This window comes from Triplophysa dalaica, chromosome 16 (genome assembly GCF_015846415.1).
Source record: "Triplophysa dalaica isolate WHDGS20190420 chromosome 16, ASM1584641v1, whole genome shotgun sequence".
Classification (NCBI taxonomy): domain Eukaryota; kingdom Metazoa; phylum Chordata; class Actinopteri; order Cypriniformes; family Nemacheilidae; genus Triplophysa; species Triplophysa dalaica.
Genome location: NC_079557.1, coordinates 16,985,039 through 17,010,969, shown reverse-complemented (window position 1 = coordinate 17,010,969; position 25,931 = coordinate 16,985,039). Strand labels below are relative to the sequence as shown.

Here is a 25,931-nt window from a genome sequence, read left to right as displayed (position 1 = left end):
TGCATCCTTGCCAAAAAAAAAAATATGTATATTCTAATAGTTACATCATGAACTATTAGACATTTCCATTAAAACTATAATTAAATGCATATTTGCAGACGTGTTTTGGATTTAACATTAGCATACTACCATTAAATCCATAAAATCATCATGTTCGTAGTGTGTTCAAGTTGATTAAAACGTACACAATTCATTCTGAGATATTAGAGTAATATTAACCAATAGCTTTGCTCTGGCTCAGTGGTTAGAGCATGGGGCTAGCAACGCCAATTGATTCCATCCTAGGAGATTGCACATAGTCATAAACAAATATGTAGTACAGTGCAATGGAAGTCGCTTTAGATAAAAACTAATGCCAAATGTACATGTTAACGTAATAATAAATGTGTTAAATTGCATAAAATGAAAAGTAGGCTATGGTTGGATTCCAGAACTGAAAACATATATAGCACAATACAACATTCACTGTAGGTGTCCATTTTTTTACTGAGGACTTAATTTGAGAATATTTCTATATTGCCATTCTGTATGTCTGCGCTGTTTTCCAGCTGGCATTTTCAACCCAAAATGGCGGCCGCGCTACCGAAGACCTCCTAGTGGCTGTTTACCAAAGCCGCACCAGAGTTTGGCCTCTTGGTATTCTATACACTCTTTGCGCTACACGCTCCAGTCCAGTAGGTGGCGGTAATGTTCCAGAAGCTTGGTTTGCCAACCACCGTGAAACTCCAAAAGACAAAGAAAAGGAACTCGCCTCCCATCATGCAGTGCAGTTTGAGCGGCACGACTCTTCAACGTGTTCTCAGTAAAGACGTGCAGCATTGCGATTTAACCGAGAGTCAATACTTAATACTTCAGCGCATTGGTTTAGTGTATTCTTGATTTTATTTTTAAACGGAAGCGCGTAGCTTTGAGCAAAATGTCTCTTGTTTGTGCGAGTAAGTGAGCTTGTTTCTAGCATGATTGACTAGCCAAGTGTAGCATTAGCCATTGTTGTGTAACATTTCCTGCACTTTCAAACTGTTTATGTTTCTCTTTGGAAAACAGTATATTTATTCCATAGTTCTTTGGCGTTAAACTAGAAGAAATTGATTATGAAATTACCGCATGCAGGTGTTGTGACGCTTGAACGTGACATTATATCTTTAAAGCCTTTATGCACGCTAAAAACAAATATTGGCAAGTTATAATGGTTATTTCTTCTGTTGCAAAGTAGTAAAGATCATATATTTTTTTATCTTTGCCGTTAGTAATGATCTTTCTTTCCCTTTAGTCTCAAATGAGGTACCGGAGCACCCCTGCGTCTCTCCTGTGTCCAACCAAGTGTTCGAGAGACGTCTGATTGAAAAGTACATCGCAGAGAATGGAGCCGATCCCATCAATGGACAACCGTTGTCTGAAGAACAACTCGTAGATATAAAGGGTGAAATAGCAGACCGTTCCAATAATGATAGATCCTACAGATCTAAGAATTAGATTGTTCACTAGATTTTCATGCTCTTGTTATGTCAGGAAAATTACTTTGTCCGTTTTTTGAAGTTAAAGGTCTCTCTGCTGTGTGTTGAAACCTTAACTGTAGCACAAGGAAAATATAGAGATGGCGAGAAAGAAAAGCAAGGATAAGACAGAAAAGCAGGGATAAGACAGAAAAGCAGGGATAAAACAGAGTGATGATAGAACTAGATGCTAGCATGATTTACTGAATAATCTTTGTTGTGTTTCAATGTTCTGTCTACCTGCATCTTACTCAAATCCTGGAAGGACACTGTCCTGCAGAGTTTAGCTCCAACCCTAATCAAACACACCTGATCAAGCTAATCAAAGTCTTCAGGATTACTAGAAACTTCATAGCAGGTGTGTGTGTTGGAGCTAGTTGGAACTAAACTCTGCAGGGAGGACAGTGGCCCTCCAGGATCAAGGTTCCCCACCACTGTTCTAACTGGAACATATTACGTCGATGCTACCAAGTTCAGACAGTAGAAATTTACTGCTTCACAACATGGTCCTGAAAACCTTGAGGTTGACACATTTTAAGAAAACATAGACCCAACATTAAATGTAATTTAGAACGAGCAGTAAAATAGAAATATGTCAGCCTAAAGATTGGTAAAGGCATGGCTTTATTTTCTAGTCAGCTTATTAGCCGTTTTGGATAATATACACACAATTTGCTTAGATAATATACATACAATTCTTAATACACTGAGAATTGTAATCAAAATATTGCATTTTGTGACTATGACACTCATTTTAAATATGCATGTTGCATGTATTCATCTATGGTTGCTGTCAATTCTCTCTTCTGTGGTGTGTTTGTATAAACGTAATATAATAATACATATGAATGTATATTTCTTTATTTTTAGTCTATCACCCCATTCGACCAAAGGCTCCATCTGCCACAAGTATTCCTGCTATCCTTAAATCTCTGCAGGATGAATGGGTTAGTTAACTACAACCACATTACGAAAAAAAGAATATATGTGTAAATATATATTTTTTCTAACAAAGCTGCTAAGTGAGTTTGTTACCATCTCTTTTTAAGGATGCTGTAATGCTGCACAGTTTCACTCTGAGGCAGCAGTTGCAGACCACACGTCAGGAGCTGTCTCATGCTCTCTACCAGCACGATGCGGCCTGCAGAGTCATCGCGCGCCTAACAAAAGAGGTCACTGCAGCCAGAGAGGGTAAGGGCAAATCTGCATTACATGGAGACTGGCATCAGACAGGTTTAGATTTGTGCTGTCAATTATTTTTTGGATGTAATTTTGTTTTGTTATTTTGCCTGCAGCCTTGGCTACACTCAAACCTCAGGCTGGACTTATTGCTCCGCAGGCTGCTCCTGCTTCGCAGCCTGCTGCTGTGGTTAGTTAATGTCCTTGACAGTGATTGGTGTTTAAATGTTATGATTGCTTAAACAGAATTTTCGAAATACTTGATCTTTCAGGGTGCTGGTAGTGAGCCCATGGAGATCAGTGAGCTAGTTGGAATGACTCCGGAGATTATACAGAAGGTACATGTACACAAGAAACCAATGACTGTTTAAATAGCTATTTGTTATATTTGAATATACAGTGATGAGAACGATTTTCTGTCTTTCAGCTCCAAGACAAGGCCACTGTCCTGACCACGGAAAGAAAGAAGGTGAATATGTGAATTGCAGTGCTTGCATTTTTTGGTCATCTATGCATGTTTGCAGGAACATCTCAATGAATGTGAATATCGTGAAAAGGGTAAATATTTTTTGTCACTCATTTCAGAAAGTGAAACCCATAAATTATAAAGCTTTCCTGTAGCTCAGTGGTAAGAGCATTGCGTTAATGCCGCAAGGTTGTGGGTTCGATCCCAGGGGATTGCATATACCTATGTATAAATGTATAGGATAATGTCTGCATAAATGTAAATAAAGATTCATTACAAATAGTGAAATATTTCAAGCCTTATTTCATGGAATTCTGATGATTATGGCTAAAAGATAATAAAAACCCAGAATTCAGTTTCTCAGGAAACTTGAATATAACATAAGATCAATAAAAAAAGGATATTTTAAACAAAAATGTCATGCTTCTGAAAGTATGTTCATTTCTATGCAATCAATATTTGGTTGGGCCTCCTTTTGCATCAATCACTGCATCAATCAATGTGGCGTGGCATGGAGGCAATCCTGTGGCAATGCTCAAATGTAATGGAAGCCCAGGTTTCTTTGATAGCTGCATTGTTGGGTCTGGTGTCTCTCATCTTCCTCTTGACAATACCCCATAGATTCTCTATGGGGTTCAGATCATGTGGGTATGCTGGCTAATCAAGCACAGTACCACAATGGTCATTGAACCAGCTTTTGGTAACTTTGGCAGTGTGGGCAGCTGCAAAGTCCTGCTGGAAGATCAAATCAGCATCTCCTTGAAGTTTGTCAGCAGAAGGAAGCATGAAGTGCTCTACAATGACCTGGTAGATGGCTGCGTTGACTGGACTTCAGAAAACACAGTGGACCAAAACCAGCATATGACATGGCAGCCCAAATCATCACTGACTGTGGAAACTTCACACTGGACTTCAAGCAACATGGCTTCTATGCCTCTCGACTTTCCTCCAGACTCTGGGACCTTGATTTCCAAACAAAATGCTAAATATACATTCAGCTGAAAGTTGGGTCCACTGTGTTTTCTGAAGTCCACAGTCAAAGCAGCCATTTACCAGGAAATTTTAGAGTACTTCATGCTTCTTTCTGCTGACAAGCTGTATGGAAATGCGGATTTCATTTTCCAGCAGGACTTGGCAACTCCACAGACTGCCAAAGGTACCAAAATCTGGTTCAATGACAATGGTGGTACTGTACTTGATTGGCCAGCAAACCCTCCTGACATTAACCCCAAAGGTAATCTATGGGGTATTCTCAAGAGGAAGATGAGACACCAGACCCAAGAATGCAGATGACCTGAAGGCCGTCATCAAAGCAACCTGGGCTTCCATTACACCTGAGCAGTGCCACAGGCTGATTGCCTCCATGCAATGCAACATTGTTGAAGTAATGCATGCAAAAGGAGGCCCTACCTATTTTAAGTGCATAGAAATGAACATACTTTTCAGAAGCCTGACATTTCTGTTTAAAATGTCCTTTTTTTTTATGATCTTATGTAATTTTCAAATTTTCTGAGACACTAAATTTTGGGTTCTCATAATCTGTGAGCCATAATCATCAAAATGTCAAGAAATAAAGGCTTGACATATTTCACTCTTTGTAATGAATCTATGTAATAATTGGGTTTCACTTTCTGAATTGAGTGACCAAAAATATTGATATTTTTCACGAATAAAATATTGTGATGTACCTGTATATTTTTGGCTGTGCATGCATGAACGGACAATGGCTTATCTTGTGTTTTTTCTTAGAGAGGAAAGACTGTACCAGAGGAGCTGGTCAGAGCAGAAGATCTCAGCAAGTATCGGCAAGTGGCGAGTCATGCTGTATGTGTCCGCTTACGTCATATTCACACAATATATACACGTGTATAGATGGTTTCAAAGCAACAACATAAACCGTCAAAGTTTACTACACAGGTGCGCTTTTGTGGATTTTTCTTCTTGCTGAAGAAAGAAAATGTAAATTACAATAGCTAGCAAGTTAAAAGTATAATTGCTTTTCCACCCTTGTTCCGAATCGTTCTCGTTGCTTAATCGTTCCACTCTGTGCCGATTCATGCCAGCTTAACTATTGATTTACTTGGCTAAACTTAAATGCTGTAAAGGTACACTACCTCTTCAACAAATAGTTTATTTAGTCAAGTTAATAAAAGATAAATTCAGCATTATTCATTTAAACAATTATTCTAGTAAATTTATATAAATTATTATATCATTTGCCACTAGCCAGACCGATAGAAAACAGTCCGGGAGTTAAGTTTGGGCTAGGTGAGTGTGTCCGATGAAACCGTCTATATACGCATTGCAATAAGAATGTCAGAATCCAATGTGGTGAATACATTATTTTAGGAACATGTTAACTAGAATTTTTTTCACAGTTAATTTTGGTTGTACAACAACCCTCACATAAGATGGTTTGTATGTCCCTTCAGGAGATTTGATTTTTTTGTGCTGTTTTCCTCGGTCTCTTTGTTTGGAATGACCGTAGTCACAAGTTATTAAATTAGCAGTTGTGCTCCAATGCAGGGGTCTTCAACCAGGTGTACTCGGCCCATGGGGTTCCACAGTAGAACTGCAAGGGGCCTGCTAATTACTGTTTACTCGCAGGCAACTTTTTGGTAAAAATGTAAAGCATGGGTATAGAAATATTACAACCAATGTTATCGTTAACCTGTGCACGTGCACGTGCGCGGCTGCGCTGACTCATTGAAGCTGCCGCGCATTGCAAATTTAACCTGCGTGCGTGCAGACAAAAACATCCATTCAGGCAGCGGAAGCAATTGAAGAAACGTTACATCTGCATCATAAAAACTGGTAGGGTAAGAATCAGTGCAGTCTCCCTTTCGATAAAAGCACGCATGCGTGCAAATAAAGTGCATTCTCATACGTTTCTGTACTTCTGTTCAAATTTGTTAAAGCTGTAAAGCGATAATTTGACGCAAAAATGCAATGCAAAAGCGGTGTGGTGTCATTTGTCTATCTCCTTAGTCAGATATGATGCTCAGCAGAAAAAAAAACGTGTTCATTTTCGTGTAAAATTTATATTTAATAAATAAAAATGATGCGTGGACAAAGGTTTCGGAGTTGCTGATGATGTGAATTAACGTTATACATTTTTTGTAAATAAGCAAGAATTTCATGCTTTCAACTTGAGAGCCAGAGCATGCAAAATGTGTTACTGCTGCAGAATATTATTTCATTAGCAAACGTGTAACTACAATAAAGTTCTTTCCACCGATCAATTTCTTGTGGTCAGTTTGCACAAGATCAACAAGCTTGTTTCCTTTGAGGCCCCATTTAATACAAGATAAGATTTCAATCTACTTTAGAGGGCCCAAGACTCTTTCTACAGCGTTGTTGGCAGGGCGGCCAATTATTATTTTTTTGACTCTGGCGGTGGTCTGAACCCACAATCATGGTCTCGGTTTCTAAATGAATTACGGTTAAATACCACCACATCCGAAAGCTAGAGGGTGCTCTTGTGCAGAAACTCTGAATATGAGAAACGGAAGAACAACGATTTGTTTCAAGAAATGCCAATGGTCATATTCTATCACTGTTCTTCAAACCTTTTCATTTAATTATAGTGATGATGTTTGGTGAGTGTTGCTTTTTCAAATGTAAGTTTTAAACAACTCAATCTCGTAGTTATTTTAGATCGAGCAGTCCTTCCTACTGATAAAAGAGCTGTGGTTCAAGGAAGAGCTGTGCATAAAACATCGGATGGATTTAGACATGTATAATTGGTAGGGATGCAACAATACAGCTCACCCATTCAATACAAACATCTGTTTATTGCCCACGGTTTTCGACTCTGTTCGGTTCTGATGGCTTTGGCATATTAAAGTGTTTTTTGATTGTTTTAAGTTTATGTGACTGGAACAGTAAAAACTTAAGAAAAAAACTACTGAATTTTTATTTTACTCAACTTATTTTATTTTTATGCAAAAAACTGCTTGTACTAATTCCTGGTGCATTAATACATGTAAAGATTGACACTGGCAGCTCACAGCAGTTTTTGGTTTACTGTTCATCAACATTCCAGTAAAATAACCTTCTCGAAGAGGTTTTGCACATCAGAGTAAAACTTGCGATCGCTAAAATTGAAGTAAACTTTTCCTCAATGGGAATGATAGGTGAAGGTCAAGGATAATATATTAACAAGGTGCATCACTGCCATAGTAATAAATGAAAAGAAATGCAATGCTAAATACCTGCTTGGAGGCGCTCTTGCTATGACGTAAATAGCTGTCCAAAAGGCTGCTGAGTGGCATGACTTTCGTTAAACGGTCTTTTGCATGGTGCTAGGATGGTACAACGGGAATACAATAAAGCCAGCTCGCGTCTGTTCGTCAGCATTGTACTCGACAACAGCACATTCCTTCTTGCGTTGCAGGCAGTCTCGCTTCACCGCACGATCACCTCTCTTTATTATATATTGGGGATGCATTTATCTACAGCGGGGGAAAATAAGTATTTGACACATCAGCATTTTTATCAGTAAGGGGATTTCTAAGTGGGCTATTGACACAAAATTTCCACCAGATGTAGCCAAGACAAATATTGAATTCATGCAAAGAAATCAGAACATTTAAGTATACAAGTTCAGTCGTAATAAATAAAGTGAAATGACACATGGAATAAGTATTGAACACACTTTATTTAATACTTTGTAGATTAGCCTTTTTTGGTGATTACAGCTTCAAGACGCCTCTTCTATGCAGAGAACAATCGTCTGCATTGCTCAGGAGTGATTCTGGCCCATTCTTCCACACAAATGGTCTTCAAATCTGGAAGGTTCCTTGGGCCTCTTTTATGAATTTTGATCTTCAGTTCTCTCCAAAGATTTTCTACGGGATTTAGGTCAGGTGATTGAATGGGCCATTCAAGCAGCTTGATTTTCTTTCTTTGAAACTACTTCATTGTGTCCTTGGGCTTGTGTTTGGGATCATTGTCTTGCCACTTTTCATTTTCAGCCTTCTGGTGGCAGCAGATTTCTATCCAGAATGTCCCGGTACATTTCTCCATTCATCCTGCCTTCAATAATATGAAGTCTGCCAGTACCCCTTGCTGAAAAGCATCCCCAAACCATGATGCTTCCACCCCCTAAACTTAACTGTTGGTATCGTGTTCTTGGGGTGGTTGCCAGTGCCATTTCTTCTCCAAACATGGTGTGTAGAATGACTGCCAAAAAGTTCAATTTTGCTTGTATCTGACCATACTCAACTCAACTCAACTTTATTTATATAGCGCTTTTTACAATTTTCATTGTTACAAAGCAGCTGTACATGAGACACATTGAATACAAGTATGAATTCTAAAGCAGCCCCCCCGGCCAGGAAGATATGCAAACGGTGGTGAGGAACCCAAAACTCCCATCGAGAAAAAAAACTTCAGGGGAACCCAGGCCAACCAGGGGATTCCAGTTCCCCTCTGGCAAAAGCTGCTGCTTCTGCACAAGCTCAACTGTGCTTGCACAACAAGGCTTAATAAAAATATAAAAATTGAGGATTTAAGATTATCATTAACAATCTAATAGCATTTGAAATGTTGTAGGAAAAACAAAGTTGTCGCGTCCTATATCCAGATCTATCCTCTTAGTTCTTGTCAGGTCACAGCTTCCGATTCTCAGCTCTCCCATCAGGTCTGGGCATGAACTGCATCCTGCGGTAACCTTGGAACAAAGAGACAAGACTGGCTGAGAGTAGAGTACTGTTCTGCACTCTTTGATGCATTAAGTACATCATTTGTTGTTGGATGTGTTCCTGGTTCCGGTTGATCTAAATAATGCAGCCTAAATCCTTTGAGGATTAATATTATGGAGGTGTAGTGTATGCAAGATTAAAAAGATGAGTCTTTAGTCTAGATTTAAACTGACAGTGTGTCTGCTTCCCGGACCGTGCAGGGAAGAATATTCCAAAGTTTAGGCGCTAGATAAGAAAAGGATCTACAACCTGCACTTGATTTTGAAATTCTAGGTATTACCAACTGACAGGACGCCTGAGAGCGTAATGTACGTGGAGGTCTGTAATACAATAGAAGTTCATTCAAATACTGCGGCGGTAGACCATGTAGGGCTTTATAGGTAATAAACAAGATCTTAGTTAATGTGATGCTTTATAGGTAACCAGTGCAAGGTTGACAGAACAGGGGTTATATGCTCATACTTTTTTGTACGTGTAAGAACTCGAGCTGCCGCGTTTTGAACCAGTTGCAGTTTTTGTAATAGGCCCGCAGGGCAACCACCTAGAAGTGCATTACAGTAATCTAGTCTTGATGTCATGAATGCATGAATTAATTTCTCTGCATCTGACAGTGACCGCATATGACGTAATTTGGATATATTCGTAAAATGAAAAAATGCAATTTTACAGGTGTTGGCGACATGGCTTTCAAATGACAGAGTACTGTCCAATACAACGCCAAGATTCTTAGCTGATGACGAGGATTTTATGGGGCATATCTCCTAGAGCAGCGGTTCCCTACTCTGCATATTTTGTATGCTTCTCCTACCGCTTCGGAGGTTTGTTTAATACGCCCATGAGAGCCCTGCGAAGTAAACATCACTAGATATTCTGCCATAAATCCCGTTCGAAATGTGGATAATGTTGCGCAAATCTCAAAATTACGGTTAAATTACCCTTCAATCTTCCGTAGTAAATTTTGTTCTTCGTGTTCTTAAGTTAACGTCAGCCGATTTCATGTGTGCAGGGAGTAGAGAGCAATGAACACAGTTCAGGGAACACGTAATCGGAACGCGGTTCATTCATTAAGGTCTCTTCTAATGAGCTAGAGATTTAAATCAGGTGTGTTAAACAAGAGAGATACACAAAATATGCAGAGCGGTGGGTCGCGAGGACCAGGATTGGGAACCGCTGTCCTAGAGGTAGCATGTATAATGCGAAGAGCAGAGGCCCCAAGACTGAGCCCTGTGGTACACCGTACTGGACTTGTGATTTGCGGGACACCTCATTGTTTATTGCTACAAATTGAAAACGGTCGGATAAATAAGACCTAAACCATTTCAATGCTATTCGGTTAATGCCGACGTAATTTTCGAGTCTATGTAGAAGTATGCTGTGGTCAATGGTGTCAAATGCAGCACTGAGGTCTAGCAGCACCAATAATGAAATGCAGCCATGGTCAGATGCTAAAAGCAGATCATTTGTAACTCTGATCAAAGCGGTCTCTGTACTGTGACATGCTCGAAATCCAGACTGGAATTCATCATTAATGTCATTCCTTTAGAGGAAGGAACATATTTGTGTTGAAACTACTTTTTCCAGAACTTTAGATATAAAAGGTAAATTCGATATAGGCCGGTAATTCCCTAGTTCTTTAGGGTCGAGTTTGGTTTTTTTTAAAAGAGGCCTTATAACAGCTACCTTAATTGCTTTAGGCACATGTCCTAATGTCAGAGACGTTTTAATAATACTGAGAAGAGGATCTATAATTTCTGGGAGCATTTCTTTCAGTAGTTTTGTAGGTATAGGGTCTAGCATGCATGTTGTTGATTTAGATGATCTAATGATTTTAGACAGTTCATCGTGATCTACTGTAGAAAATAATAGCAATTTCTCCTTAGGGGTGCTGTAGTTAGTTTGTTCAGCGGATTTCACTACAGGTTGCATTGTTATAATTTTTTCTCTTATATCTTGGATTTTACTCGTGAAGTAGTTCATAAATTCATCACTGTTATGCTGATAATCAGAATCTGACGTCGATGACGACTTATTTTCTGTTAATTTAGCCACGGTGTTAAATAAAAACCTAGGGTTGTGATGGTTTTCCTCTATTAGTGTTGAAAAGTTGGCGGATCTAGACGTTTTTATGTCATTCCTATAATTTCGAGTACTATCCTTCCATGCTGTACGAAATACCTCTAAATTAGTTTTCTTAAAGTTGCGCTCCATTTTCCGGGACGCTTTTTTTAGAGTCTGAGTGTGTTCATTATACCACGGTGTTGCGCTGCTATTTTTAATTTTCTTTAAACGCAGAGGAGCAACTGTGTCTAATATTTCCGAGAAAGTAGAGTTAAAATTTTCAATAGTAATGTCGAAATCGTCAACGTTTTGACTCATGCTAGATATTTTAGACATTTCAGGCAGATTGTCGAGAAACGCATCTTTGGTAGTTGAAGTAATCTTTCAACCATATTTGTAACAAGGAGTTTGATTTGCAGCCGTAGGCCGTTGAAGCAAACTTAATATCAGATAATTATCCGAAATATCTTCACTCTGCTGAACGATTTTAACATCGTCCACATTTATACCATAAGAAAGTATTAAATCTAAAGTATGATTACGAAGGTGCTCCAGGGGAATTGTCCCTGTAATAAATGCACTGTAAGTCGCTTTGGATAAAAGCGTCTGCTAAATGTAAATGTAAGTAATGTAATGTAAGGTGAGTGGGTCCTGACACATGTTGACTAACGCCCATTGAGTTAAGAGTGTCTTTAAAAGCCAGTCCCAAGGCATCTGTATCATTGTCTACATGGATATTAAAGTCACCGACGACAAGGACTCTATCTGCGGCCAGTACTAGTTCTGATACGAACCCACCAAAATCTTTAATAAAATCTCTGTGGTGCCCTGGAGGCCTATATACAGTAGCTAGAATAAATTTTAAAAATGCCTTGTCCTTAGTATTAGGTGTTGATACGTGAAGTACTATGACTTCAAAAGAATTGTATTTAAAATTGGACTTCTGAGAGGTGATAAAAGAATTATTCTAAAGTGCAGCGACACCTCCCCCTCTACCTTTTAGACGAGGCTCGTGTTTATAGTAATAATCTTGGGGAACGGATTCATTTAGAGTAATATAATCATCTGGCTTTAGCCATGTTTCTGTCAAGCAAAGCATGTCTATTTTATGATCGGTTATCAAATCGTTAACAAAAAGTGCTTTATTTGAGAGAGATCTAATATTAAGCAACCCGACTCGTAACAGTTGATTATCTGTATTTTGTTCATGTTTGATTTGTTTAACGTTTATTAAATTGCTTTCAAGAGTAAGTTTGCTAATCTTATGTTTGCTAATCCGGGGGACAGACACGGTCTCTATTTTATGTTGTTTGTAAAAAGGGATTATTACATGTTGTATATTTTGTGTATTCTGTAACGCGAGACGGCAAGCAGACAGTTGGTTAACTGTCATTCTGTCTCCTTCCTGACCTGTCTCCTTCCTGATACTATAGTGTCCCAAAAGTCCACAGGCTTCTCCAAATGCTCTTTCGCAAACTTTAACCAAGCCACAACATGCTTTTTGTTCAGCAATGGAGTCTTGCGTGGTGAGCATGCATGGATGCACACGGCAGTTCAGTGCATTGCTTATAGTTTTCTTTGAAACAACAGTACTTGCTGATGCAAGGTCTTCCTGAAGTTCTGCCTGAGTGGTTCTTTGATCTTGGAGAACTCTCCTGATTATTCTTTGGACTCCTCGGACAGGGATCTTACGTGGAGCACCTGATCGTGGCCGGTTTAGGGTGAACTGATGCTCTTTCCATTTCCGGATAATGGCCCCCACAGTGCTCACAGGAACATTCAGCATTCTGCATCAAAATGCTTTTCAACGATAAGATTACGAAGATCTACAGAGTTCTTTGCTTTTACCCATCATGAAGTCTTTCCTGTGTGCCTCCTAGGTAATGAGAAGCCTTTATAGGCCATCAATTAGGACTAAAGCAGCTGATTTCAATTAGTACTGATAGGGGGCAGGATTTCTCTCTCAATACTGTCAGATTTCAGGTGATCTCCTGGCTTTCTATGCCATTTTGCACCTTGTTACCTTCGTGTGTTCAATACTTATTCCCTGTGTCATTTCACTTTATTTGTTATGACTGAACTTGTATACTTAAATGTTCTGATTTCTTTGTATGTATTCAATATTTGGCTTGATGGCTATATATGGTGGAACTTTTGTATCAATAGCCCACTTAGAAATCCCCTTACTGATAAAAATGCTGATGTGTCAAATACTTATTTTCCCCGCTGTATCTCGGCATACAGACAAACACGAACGGAGGCAGTTCACAGTATAATTACGGGCACAGAAAAAAATGTACACAAACAGAAAACCGTGATTCACTTGATGTATTGAAACGTGGAGGTCGTACTGCACTGTTTAATATTATATTGAGGACTGTGGCATCCCTAACATACATCTGTGATCTTTGAAAAGTCTTTGGCCACACCAAATATTCTCTTTGCTGTGCATTGACAATATAGACACACATTCTCTTTCAGGCAGATTTGCAACATCTCCAGTTCATTAAAACTTCATAATTATTGCCCTGATGTTGGAAATGGGATTTTTTTTTTCAATCATTTCCTTTTAAAGGACCAAGTATTTTGATATTTTAGAGGCTTTGTTTTTTTGATGGTGTTTAACAATGGATGTTCATTGTTCTAATTTTTAAAAACGCTTTATTTTTCACATATTTCAAGTTTAGTGTTCACAGGTTTCCCTCTTCTCACAAAACGACTGGATTTCTTCCGGTCTGTATAAAGTCCCTCCTTCCGAAACACTCAGATTTGTAAACCTGACCAGATCTGTGATTGGTTCTCTGCTTGGAGCGTGTGAAGATGTCCCACCCATGCCACATCAGCGAGCTTCCGCTTCTCGGGCTGTTGTGATTGCTCAGTCCCCTTCTCGGTGCATGTGTATTCATAAGCTTTGGCTGTTAGCAATAGTCCGTAAAAATGTCGTCAACTTAATTTCATCAGTTAAAAACATGCGGATCGATCGAAGTGTAACGGAGGTATGCTTGTGCATCTGCAAATGTCAGTTTTTGTTAGAGATTAAAATAAATCCTACTATGGCGAGGGAAATGACACCAGCATCAGACCGTTATATTAATTAACACTAATAACAGCATTAGTTTTTATATTGGACCAGAGTTGGATAAGAAAACAAACAGATTGACCAGGAGACATTTGCGAGCAGGACTTCAAAGGACGTTTCATAGAAGTGTTTTAGAGGGAGGCTATACGCACACACAATATCAGTGTACTACACAGAACAGCCGATGTTAAAGTCATGGAAGCTGTTATTTGACCATTGGATAATCTTAGAATGTGTGTAGGCGAATTCTTATTACCAGCTGTAGGCTTGTGATGAAAGTTAATGTAGTTAAGCGTGTAGCTCAGTCAAATGTTTAAAATCTCTGATAACCAAACACTACTCCAGCGGCTCTTCCTCTACTCCAAGGAAGATCTTGCCCCTTTTTTGGCTCATTCCTTTGGGCGGAGGTTTTTGAAAAGAACTCTGAATAGTGACATGTAACCAGGAAGTAGTTCTCTGTAGTCCTTGAAAAGCGAATTCTGTTAATGACAACATCTCGCTTGGCACTGAAGTTTTATCATTGTGCAGGTATTGTTTATGCTTTAACAGCAACATTACACACTAACTAAAGGTTGAAAAATGTGATCGCGGGAATGTGGCCTTTAAATCCACTTTCTATTTTTGTAGCTTAACAATCTTTTGCTGCAAATCAGAACTATATTCTTTGGTTTTACCCATTGTGATGAATTATTAAGGGGGGTTGGGCTTTGTTGCTTAATATTATTCTCAAGTCATGGCTGGAAAACATGTTTCTAGTCACCTTGGTGTGCTCAGAAAATTCAAATATTAATGGAAATATTCTTGGGAGATATTTTACCCGTAAGAATTTCTAAGGGTGCCAATAATTGTGCCCAGGGTGTTTTGGAGAAAAAAAATACTCAATGTGATATTCCCCCCCATGACTCATCGTATTAGCAAGTGGGTATGATTTATTAGGGTCTTCATGAAATGTCTGTAATGTATTCGGCTTAAAACACTCAATGGCTGTGTAAACAAAACCCTTTTTGCCTTGTCACAAGCAGCTATGCTCACAGCAACACACTTTGGTACATGTCTCTTTAAATGATAATTAGTTACTCATTATCACCCGGCTTCCGTCGAACCTGGCAACACAACACATGTGTAGTACTAAATTATATTTAGCTAAATTATATTTCCTAAACTCTTCCACGATTAGTTAATTTTAAACTTCTCTAATCATTCGTCCTGAGACTAAAAAAATCACAACACACCGCACATCCTAGTAATGCGCTCACATTGTGCGTGTATGCTTGGTAAAATTGACGGAATGCGCACATGCAGATCTTAAACGAATTACGTGGATTTTAGTGCTTGTCATTCACAAGTTTGCGGTGCCAGATTTTTTTAGTCCAAGGACAAATTTTTTTGAGATGTTAAAATCGAAACTAAATGCTGTGATCGCCACTTTTTCTTAGCAGATCAATAGTGACAGCTTGCCGCAGCTAAACATATTAATGCACATAAGGTATTAACATACATAAAGCTAAAATCCATGTGCCTATTTGGCAAATAACATATAAATATAGACGAAGTTAACACTGGCTTTGGATGTTCCATTTAGCCCTTGACTGACTTGGCTCCCTTCACTTTCATTTGCTAACGTTTTCATATGCTAATGCCTATATATAAGGTACATTTGTCAATTCAGACTGTTGATAAATATGACTTACATCGGCATGCATCGGCTTTGTCTCGTTCTGTTGGTCTGGATCCCTCTTGAGGAACAACTTTGAAGCAATCCTGCTTGTACTGTCCCAGGTTGATAAAGCACTCCGGCTTAAAGTGTTTTGTGTAAACAAGCAGGTTATTTTTTAGGGTTTCTGAGGAATATCCACAAAAAATATATCCACTCCTGTCTCCTTTCTTCAAAAGGTTGGGACTCTTAACAAAGACTTGTGTTCTACTGTGCAGCCAACTACATTACAACTACATTACATTTGGCATCTTGTCCACAAACTTTGTCCATGGTGTCACGTAACCCGTTGTCTCTTGTGAAAACAACTATTGTGGCAGCGCCTTTGGTGGAATTTTGTAAATTATCCTCCTGGAGGAAATTTTGCAGACTAGTTTCACATGTAAATGTTTTTCAACATTTCCCGTCAGCAGCACTCAACGTGCTGGTAATAGGCATTCTGATTGACAACCTACCTTATATCTTTGGGGGTTCTTTCATCTGTCACCCTTTTCTCCCCTGACAAAACATTTATTTCATAATGAGACTCCCACATTTAAAAATCGAACCTGTCATTAGAGAATAAGAATATTGTATTTTTTCTAAATACAAAGGTTTAATGATTCAGATTTATTTTCACAGCCTTTGGTCATATTTACCTAGCGGTTGAATAATTTTGAGCCCAACTGTAACTACCAGGGTGTGGAATAAAAAATTATTAAAAGTTGATAAATACACTTAGAGAAAATTAAAGCCATTAAAAGTATTAAAAAGTCTTAAATGCCATTTCCCAATGTATTACATTTTGTATCGTTTTTCATATTTGTCTAAAGTAGGGATGCACCGAATGATCGGCTACCGGAAATGATTTTGCAGTGTAGCCAATAATTATCCAACAGTTTTCGTTTATTCACAGTTTTGGCTTATAATGTTGAAGGACACTTGTTGTACAGTACATTCTTTCAGCAGTCAGTTATACGCCTTATATGCTATTCAAGTAGGAAGAGGACTCATATGTCATATGCTGGGTTAGGTATGTTTTGATGCTGGTTTGACCAGATAAGGACCAGCACATGGTCATCTTAAACCAGCATCAAAACATGCCAAACCAGCATATGCTTTTTTATTCAAAATGAACTGTTTTGCTCAATTTTGTTTTAAGTTATGTTGTATTATATTGAAAAGCAAGACAAAATAAAAAAAATCACATTTCGACCATTTAGTTAATGCAATAGTCTGAAAAAATGGCCAAATAAAAAAATGAAATATGAAATGCTGTTTTCTGTATTCGGCCAAGAGATTCATTTTAATTGGGCTTCGGCCAAGAATTTTCACTTCCGTGCATCCATAGTCATATGCTAAAATTTGCCTGAATTTAGTCATTGAGTAGTTAGGCGAGTAGTGGGAGGTACATTTACATCTGGTTGTTAAACATCATTGTCGGAAAATAAAGAGTTTGAACCATGGCTAAGGTCCATCTCTGGGAATAACCTTGAGGTGCACTGCGCTGTGTGTCGAAGGCATTTAGCGTAGCCTCGTTTCTCTTTCTAATAAACCTTGCATTGGGTTAGTCAATCAATTAATTATCTTTTACTTCCTTCCCACCCTTCTAAATTATGTTTAATAAATGAGTTATTACAAACTAAGACTGTTTAGTTGGGCTGTCTTACATCCAGTATATATAGTAAATGTAAGTTAAAGTGTCACCAATGTAACTGATACACCTGAACTACACAGCCTACAGCACAGCGCTGAATATAATGACCCGTAGAAGGCAGTCAACCACAAAGTAGCTCACTACAGTTTAGAATATTTAGAATATGATATGATATGATTTCTTGTGATGATAAAACAGTGATCTTTCCATTGCCACCATTCTTTTCTAATTAGGGTCTTCACAGTGCCAGTATCCCAGGAATCCTCTGTCTGGATCTTTGCCCAACAGACACCAACAAAGTCCTCACTGGTATGTACGATCACACGTGCATACTCTTACATACGCTTCCACAAATATATTTCTGACATGCGCTTTCTCTCATCAGGTGGAGCAGATAAGAACGTTGTGGTCTTTGACCGTAGAGAGGAGCAGATTGTTGCCACCCTCAAAGGACACACAAAGAAGGTGTCATCTGTCATCTGCCACCCCACTCAGGTAAGTCCCTTGCTCATACATGGTGTCATTCCTAGTTGCTCAATGTTTCTCACATCTCATGTGTTGTCTCTGACAGTCGGTGGTGTTTTCAGCATCTCCAGACAGTACCATCCGTGTGTGGTCTGTTACTGGGGCCAACTGTGTGCAGGTGATCCGGGCTCACGAAGCAGGTGTTACCGGTCTCTCTCTGCATGCTACCGGAGACTATCTACTGAGCTCATCTGAGGACCAGGTAACAGACCCACACAGTTTCACTAACCAATCTTGCCCTAGGTACAGGAACTATTAACAAGCAACATATTACATTTCAGATCATAGTTATCTCTTAATAAACTTTCAGTAATCCAGATTTTGTTCTTTCTAAAAAAATTAGAATATCACAAGTTATTTTTCTTTTCTAAGTGGTTCCACAGTGTTTCATGCATTCCGTCTTCTTTACAATGTTAAATGTGCCACCTTTTGTATAACAATTACAAGTAAATGGCACTTGCGTTCCAGGGCTCTAGACTAACACTTGAGAGCGGTGGCACTGGTGCTACCAAGTTATTCAGTTGGTGGCAACAGCCCTTAATTTGGTAGCAACAGTCGTGGGTTGAGAAAGAAAAAATAATCACTAAAACCTCATTAAAATATATTAAATACATTATTAAATCAAGAAGAAATAAATGCCAGTCATTGTTTATGATTTAATTATTTGTATTGTATATGTAAACTCTTTCAACAGTTTACCATATTTAAAGCACATCTTTCTTAAATCTACCTTCTTCCTTTATTTGTTGTGAACAACTCATATAAGGGAACACAATTCCTTTAATATCAGTGAGTGATTTTGGGCCTGTCCTTTGTTGTTTGATGAACGTTATAAATAGAGATTTTGATGCTGCTGCCCCTTTAAGAGCTCTCTGGGTGCGCTCATATTAGATAGATTAGATTCAACTTTATTGTCATTACACATATACAAGTACAGTGTAACGAAATATAGTTTTTGTCTAACCAGAAGTGCAACTAGCAAGTGCAGGATATACAGTGTGAATAAATACAGAATACAATTTTAGGAAAATACTATACAATGGGCATGTACTATGAAAATACTTTACAGAAGGAATGTTCAATGAGTTAATGCAGTTATTGAAGTTACAGTGCAGTAGATGAGTTAATCCAGTTATGAAAGTTGTCCATTAGTGCAAATGAGCATTCAGTATAATATTCCTGGTGTGCAAGTGAGCAGTATAGAGTGCAAATGATGCTATGTGTGTGTAAACAGTCCGGTAGAGCAGATAACATGAAGTACTGGTGTGTACAGTTCAGTCATGCATGGCAGCCCTGCAGTGCAACGTAAACCATGCAATAGCAGCATTAGAGTTAAAGTTATGAGGGGTAGTGGAATCAGTGGGGGACAGAGTTCAATAATGAAACGGCTCCAAGGAATAAGCTGTTTTCTAGTCTGCTGGTTCTAGTCCGGAGGCCCCTGAAGCGCCTACCGGAAGGCAGTAGTGTAAACAGTCTGAGCGGGGTGAGAGGAGTCCTTGAGAATGCTGCGAGCTCGACGCAGACAGCGTTTCTTCTGGATGTCCTCAATGGAAGAATGTGTAGTCTCTGTAATGCCCTGGGCTGTTTTTACCACCTGCTGCAGTGCCCTGCGCTCAGCAACAGAACAGTTCCCGTACCAGACTGTGACACAGTTGGTCAGAATGCTCTCTATCGTGCAGCGATAGGAGTTCACCAGGATAGTTGAAGACAGTTGGCTCTTCTTCAGTGTTCTCAGAAAGAAGAGATGCTGGTGAGCCTTCTTGACCAGGCATGAGGTGTTGGTGGTCCAGGACAGGTCCTCCGAAATATGGGTCCCCAGGAATTTAAACTGGAAACACTTTCAACAGCCATCCCATTAATGTGGATGGGGTCGTGTGTGCCTCCTTTCACCTTCCTGAAGTCCACGATGATCTCCTTTGTCTTTGAGTCGTTAAGGAGCAGGTTGTTGTTTGAGCATCATGTGGCCAGGTACCGGACCTCCTCCCTGTAAGCAGTCTCATCGGTGTTGCTGATGAGACCAATCACTGATGTATCGTCTGCAAACTTGGAGTTAGGCCCGTTCACAGGCCTGCAGTCGAGTGTGAAAAGGTAGTAGAGAAAGGGGCTCAGTACACAGCCCTTTGGTACACCAGTGTTGAGGGTGATGGTGGTGGAGCAGATGTGGCCTAACCTAACAAGCTGAGGCCTGTTCGTCAAGAAATCCATAATCCAGTTGCAGGTTGAGTTGTTAATGCCTAGGTTTCCAAGTTTGATGATAAGCTTGGAAGTGTCCTTATTGTCCAGATGTGTGAGCACGGAGTGCACCGCCATGGACACTGCATCATCTGTGCTCCTATTGCTATGGTAGGCAAATTGGTATGGGTCCATATCTCAAACAACCCGTGAAACCTAAAGGTTTTTAGGGATTATTTTTCATGAAAGCTGCATTGATACTCGTTTGGCTTCTATCAATAGCGACTTACAAATAAATAGTATTTAGTGTGATGTATATAACGTTTTGTATGCTTTGCAGTATAACGTTTTGTACGCTTTGCAGTATAACGTTTTGTACGCTTTGCAGTATAACGTTTTGTACGCTTTGCAGTATAACATTTTGTACGCTTTGCAGTATTGTTGGAGAGCTTTATACAATAGTATAGTTCCTGAATTAGCTTCACATACATACAATACTCTCAACACATTTCGTTATGTTTGGTGTTTTGTACCTTAGCCGGGGAAATTCTTGTATTCTGCATATTTATTTCAGTTGTGAGATTGAGTGCTTCACTCGTCTGCTCTTTCGGTCTTTCGTCTCTTACCTGTGAATTACATCTTGGGGGCGGGGCACTGATAGATAAGTGAATGATTGAAGGAGGGGAGACGAAAATGAGTGACTGAATGCCCCGCTTGGGCAAATAACATTTCTGCGCATTACATTTCTAATACGCAAAAATTATATATTGATCAGTTTGGCAGTCGCACCGGAGCGACTATAAAGAAACACTTGGTGCACTGGCAGGAAAAATAGTAGCAAAATGCGACCATTTGGTCGCAGTCTAGAGCCCTGCGTTCATAAGATAAACAACACAAACTTGCTGTGAATCCGTTATGCAGGGATAATGTGATGTATTGTGTGCTAGTGCTTTAGTTTTGCATGTGTTCAGAAGGTCGACTGTTTTCGAAATAATTTTACATCTGTAACTGTCTTTTATAAATGTGATCAAACTTAAGTCTTTGAAGAAATGATTCAAGATTCATATGAGATGCAGAAACTACGTGCATTACATCCGCTTTACATATTCCATTTGCTTTGTTTTGTTTTCTAGTACTGGGCCTTCTCTGATATTCATACTGGCCGTGTTCTGACCAAAGTCACTGATGAGACTGCTGCATGTGGTATGTATTGCTGTCTGTAAGTTCTGTTTGTATATCAGCACATTAAAGTTCTAACCTGTTCCTCATCTCCTGTGCCTTCAGCACTGACCTGTGCTCAGTTCCACCCTGATGGTCTGATTTTTGGTACTGGCACAGCTGATTCTCAGATTAAAATCTGGGATCTGAAGGAACGGACTAATGTAGCCAATTTCCCTGGCCATTCTGGTCCTGTGACAGCCATTGCTTTTTCAGAGAATGGATACTATTTGGCCACTGGTAGGTGATATGACCCTGACACAATCGAATATCCATTCCATGTCCTTTCTGTTTCCATATTTCTGCCTTTTCATCTTTAGGTGCTCAGGACAGTTCACTGAAACTATGGGATTTGAGGAAGCTCAAGAATTTTAAGACAATTACCCTGGATAACAATTATGAGGTCTGCTATCTTTTTAAATGTTTTATATTCTGTATTTTGACCTGTTAATTATTGGTCTCATAAAATTCTTATGTCAAATGGAAACCATTTCTGTCTTTTACCTGCAGGTGAAATCTCTGGTCTTTGATCAGAGTGGGACGTATCTTGCTGTTGGTGGGTCAGACATTAGAGTTTATATCTGTAAACAGTGGTCTGAGGTCCTCAACTTTTCTGGTGAGTGTAATAGTTTGTAATCATTTAATCCGTTCATTCTATCTTGGGTCTGTGGATCGCCGAGACGTGACCGTATCGAGGGGCGGAGCTATTTATGCATTTATCTATGACAAGCTGGATTTGTGGACAAAAAACAGAAGCAAAAGTAATCGCGTGGTCGCAATTAGCATTCTACTGGGTTCTCGCGGATCCTTAAAAAGCATTAGATGTTTTTACGGCCATATGAAGTCTTACTTTACTTATGGTAGGTCTTAAACTTTATAATACATTTTTAGATAAATATTTTAATACTTCATATAACATTAAATATATTTTTTAATTTGGTGATGTTTTATTTTATTCTTGGTGAATTCGCTCGCCCACGCTCAAAGTGTTTTGTGTACCATCTCCTGTGGACGCAAACAGAAGAGAAAAGATGGGTAAATGTAAGTTTAATGTGATTTCACAGATTTGGCTCCAAAATTTGAAATATAGAGATTGGTTGGCCTTTGCAAGCAATGAGTATGAGGCTACCTGCAAGATGGACAAAGAACCTTTAAACTCGGTGGGAATTAAATTAGTTTAAAAAGCACAAAACAGGTGTAAACAAACTTTATTTCAAATGATTTATTTGTATTATCTTACAAGCGCTTTCTTGTCGCTGAAAGCACTCTTAAAAGGTTTTTGCACTGCTAAACCATTTATTTTGCTTTCTCATCTTTCACGAAGCGAAAAAAGACAGAGAGAAAAGTAACCAAGGTGGTTGTTTGTTTTTGTTTTGTTCGTTTCATAATGAGGCGATCCATCGTTAAACTTTTATTTTTCCTTTTAAGTAGGTGAGTTTAGGTGACGCGGTGTTGGGGGCAGCTAAAGTAGCAACGCTACATTTTTCAGTAGCTTGACGGTGGCTCAGCTACGATTAAAAGAATGTATAGCTTTTTCAGTACTTAATAACTTTTTTTTAAGAAAGTGGCAGTGTAGCGCAACCAAAAGCTACATTCTGTTCTGCCTTCAGAGCAGCGCTGCTGTGTGATGTTTTCTTCTTATTACTGTATCACAAACTGAAAAAGTTAAAATTGCCATCTACTGCAGAAACTATGTACAATGGCATTACGCTTCACGGAGAAGGGACAAACACGAGTGGGTAAATATTTAAAGTTCGACAACCCCCATCCTATTAAGTAATCTTATGTTATGAAAACAATAAATCAACAATACAATTATACTCGTATTGTATTACATTGTTTTAAACTTCTTAATTTAAAAAATTAGACATTAGTGATGGGCATTGAAAGCAAAAATAATATTCGAAGATCGATTAGAACTATTAGAAAATTATTCGAAATTCGCTCCCCTCCCCCACATGGATGCATTTACAGTATTACACACACACACAAACGGAGAGAGAGAGAGTACATTTACGCTTTAAATCAGTATGACTGCACACTGCTTCATCTATTATGGAATAGGCAATCTTACATCAAGCTAAAATAATGTGTTGAAACATTAATATATTAACAACCGAATGACGGTACTTATTAACAGTACGTCGATCAGCATCAACCACACATAATGCTACGACATTTCCTTGTAAAATATGAGCATGCACATTTATACCAACTAAAAAACAGTGTGATTGATCAAAGAAAATATATTAAAGCCATAAAGATTTTAGACCAGACTTAAAACGCGTTAAAACATATTAACGGAATGACGGCATTTATTAACAGTTCGGAGCGATTTCATGAATTAATAGCTCAAAAGGATTCCATTTCTATTGTCATGAAAACGTTTCTCCAGTCTGGCAGTGATCGTTTTTCTAGACGAACAGTAAACTCGGGCTGTACAAACTACATAAGATTTTTAAAACCCTCTCCTTCGACAAAGCCGATCGGAAGGACCGCGATCATCTTGCTAGTTAGGGCCGTTATTTGCTCCGCCCGTCTGGCATCCAAATTGGTTGGTCTGACCATAAAACTAGCAACTGATTGCTGACCTGTGGATGGATCTGCTGGGTGCTTCGCCCTCAAATGATTGTGTATCGTAGTTGTTGATCCATGATAAACCAGCTTTGCATTGCAGAGTTTGCACTGCACTTTATTCTCATTAATTTTATTAAAGGACCCCCACACAGAACAAAATTTTGACATCGTCTCAATTTATCTTTTCTGTTATGCCACGCAGGCTTAATGGCTTACTATCGTTAATACACAATCTGAACAACCCTAGCAGGTACACATTTTGACCTCAAAGTAAGTTTGCACGATTTGTCACACTACACTATGCATAAACCTGGTGACGCTCATCGTGCACCCCCCAGTGGTCAAATCAAACAATAGCATAAGAAGAGTTTGATCAATCATAGGTCTGGGTTCATTCCCTAATTGCATGCAGGGATGATTCACAAATGGGTAAGGCCTATCACTAAAGAGAGACTGCATATCAACAGTAACACAAAATCTAAGAGGACTTCTTGATTCCCCTTACACTTCTACCGTCTAGCAGAGTTGAATGACTGATCTTAATGACGCAGGCGCAGTGTCGTAAGTTCCTGTGACAAACACAGCATATTTTGTTTTCAGCCAATAGGACACTGCCTCCTCTGTGCGGGAGCTTTTGTCACCGTCCTTTGCCAAAAAAACAAGCCTCTCGTTCGCCTGGATCTGAGGGATTGGAGATGTTAGACATTATCGTTAATATCTGTGTCTATATGGATATTTCTCTTAAATGTATCGATTAGCTTCAGAAGACTTTTATTAAGACCACTGACCGTCAAGCAGTTATTTGATTGAAAGGTGCACTTTTTGGAACTTCAATTAGTACATATGGGGATGATTAGGAGGCCATGATGTATAGAGGCTATTGGGCGAATTTGGCCAGGATGCTGGCATTACACCCCTACCCTTATTCAAAGGACATCCTGAGATTTTTAATGACCACAGAGAGTCAGGACCTTGGTTTAACGTCTCATCCTGAAGGATGGTGCTTTTTGACTGTGTAGTGTCCCCGTCACCATACTGGTATATATATATTACAACCTAGTTTTCCCAGTAGTTCTCCCATCCAGGTACTGACCAGGCTCAGCCCTGCTTAGCTCTAGTGTGCAACCAGTCTTGGGCTACAAGATGATATAGCTGCTGGGCCAAAGTTGATTAGCATTTTACAATTTGGATGTAAAATGATACGTGGGATTATAACTCCGATTGCATTATTCTTCAAGAAGAAAATCATATTCAGTTAGGATGTCTTGAGGGTGAGTGAAACATGGGAAAATTTTGTATAGCTTGTGGATGTGGGAAATTAAAATATTGAATTGAATGAACTTAGTCCAACATTTGAATATGAATGAACACAGTTTCTTTTGTAAAAGAAAATATAATAATAGAGAGCCTGTAGATTATTTCTGATAACAAGCAAAAGAAACAGAGAAGACACGTTACTTGGCTAAACTTGCCTCTTCAATATTTTGAATTGATTCCTAGCCCAACTGCTCGAAGTCAATGTCCCATGCGTTTTCTTTAAATGCTATAAAACTACAGAACTCATTCAAATAACAAATTGTTTATTTAATACAGTTATTATACAATAAAATAATAATATAAATTAATATTAACTGCAGTTAATACAAAAGTTAGCTGCAGTCTAGGCGTGCATATCTGATGAAACACTGTAGTTGTCACATTGTCATTGTTTCTGTTAATTAACATGTCTTTCTGTCTTTATAGATCATTCTGGTGTGGTCACTGGTGTGGCTTTTGGTGAACATGCCCAGTTCCTGGCTTCCACTGGCATGGACAGAAGTCTAAAATTCTACAGCCTATAGTATTGAACTTCCATTAGTAGAACAGTAGAGACATGACAAGGATATTAATAAATTGCTGCCGTTTTAATGAAAATTCATCCCCTAAAATAACATGTCAGTAAAACAATTATGCATGTGTATAAATAGATATGCATATACTTCTTAAGTTTTTTTTTTTCTTTGCTTTTCTCTTAGTCTGGTAAACTTTATTATTGTTCCATGACATGCTTTTTGTATACTTTTGTGGAGAGTGAAATGGTCTTCAATAAAGTTGAATCTTTTCTTTTTA

The 25,931-nt window shown here is 38.8% G+C and overlaps 1 protein-coding gene across 1 annotated transcript; it reads left to right on the top strand.

Moving 5' to 3' along the window:
- The first annotated feature begins 752 nt into the window (after positions 1-752).
- Positions 753-25,931, top strand: prpf19 (pre-mRNA processing factor 19). Its single transcript, XM_056769123.1, has 16 exons — positions 753-935; positions 1,271-1,420; positions 2,364-2,440; positions 2,543-2,684; positions 2,789-2,862; positions 2,945-3,010; positions 3,100-3,141; positions 4,888-4,962; positions 17,564-17,639; positions 17,716-17,825; positions 17,902-18,057; positions 21,161-21,230; positions 21,312-21,485; positions 21,566-21,648; positions 21,756-21,861; positions 25,566-25,931. The coding sequence occupies exons 1-16, from the start codon at positions 917-919 to the stop codon at positions 25,661-25,663; spliced, it is 1,518 nt and encodes a 505-aa protein (XP_056625101.1). The 5' UTR covers positions 753-916; the 3' UTR covers positions 25,664-25,931.

What these genes read in the sequence shown, in the direction of transcription:
- prpf19 (XM_056769123.1), top strand. An exon ending in ACAACTCGTAGATATAAAGG is followed by an intron (nt 1,421 to 2,363) that starts GTGAAATAGCAG and finishes CTTTATTTTTAG; the next exon opens with TCTATCACCCCATTCGACCA. An exon ending in CTCCGGAGATTATACAGAAG is followed by an intron (nt 3,011 to 3,099) that starts GTACATGTACAC and finishes TCTGTCTTTCAG; the next exon opens with CTCCAAGACAAGGCCACTGT.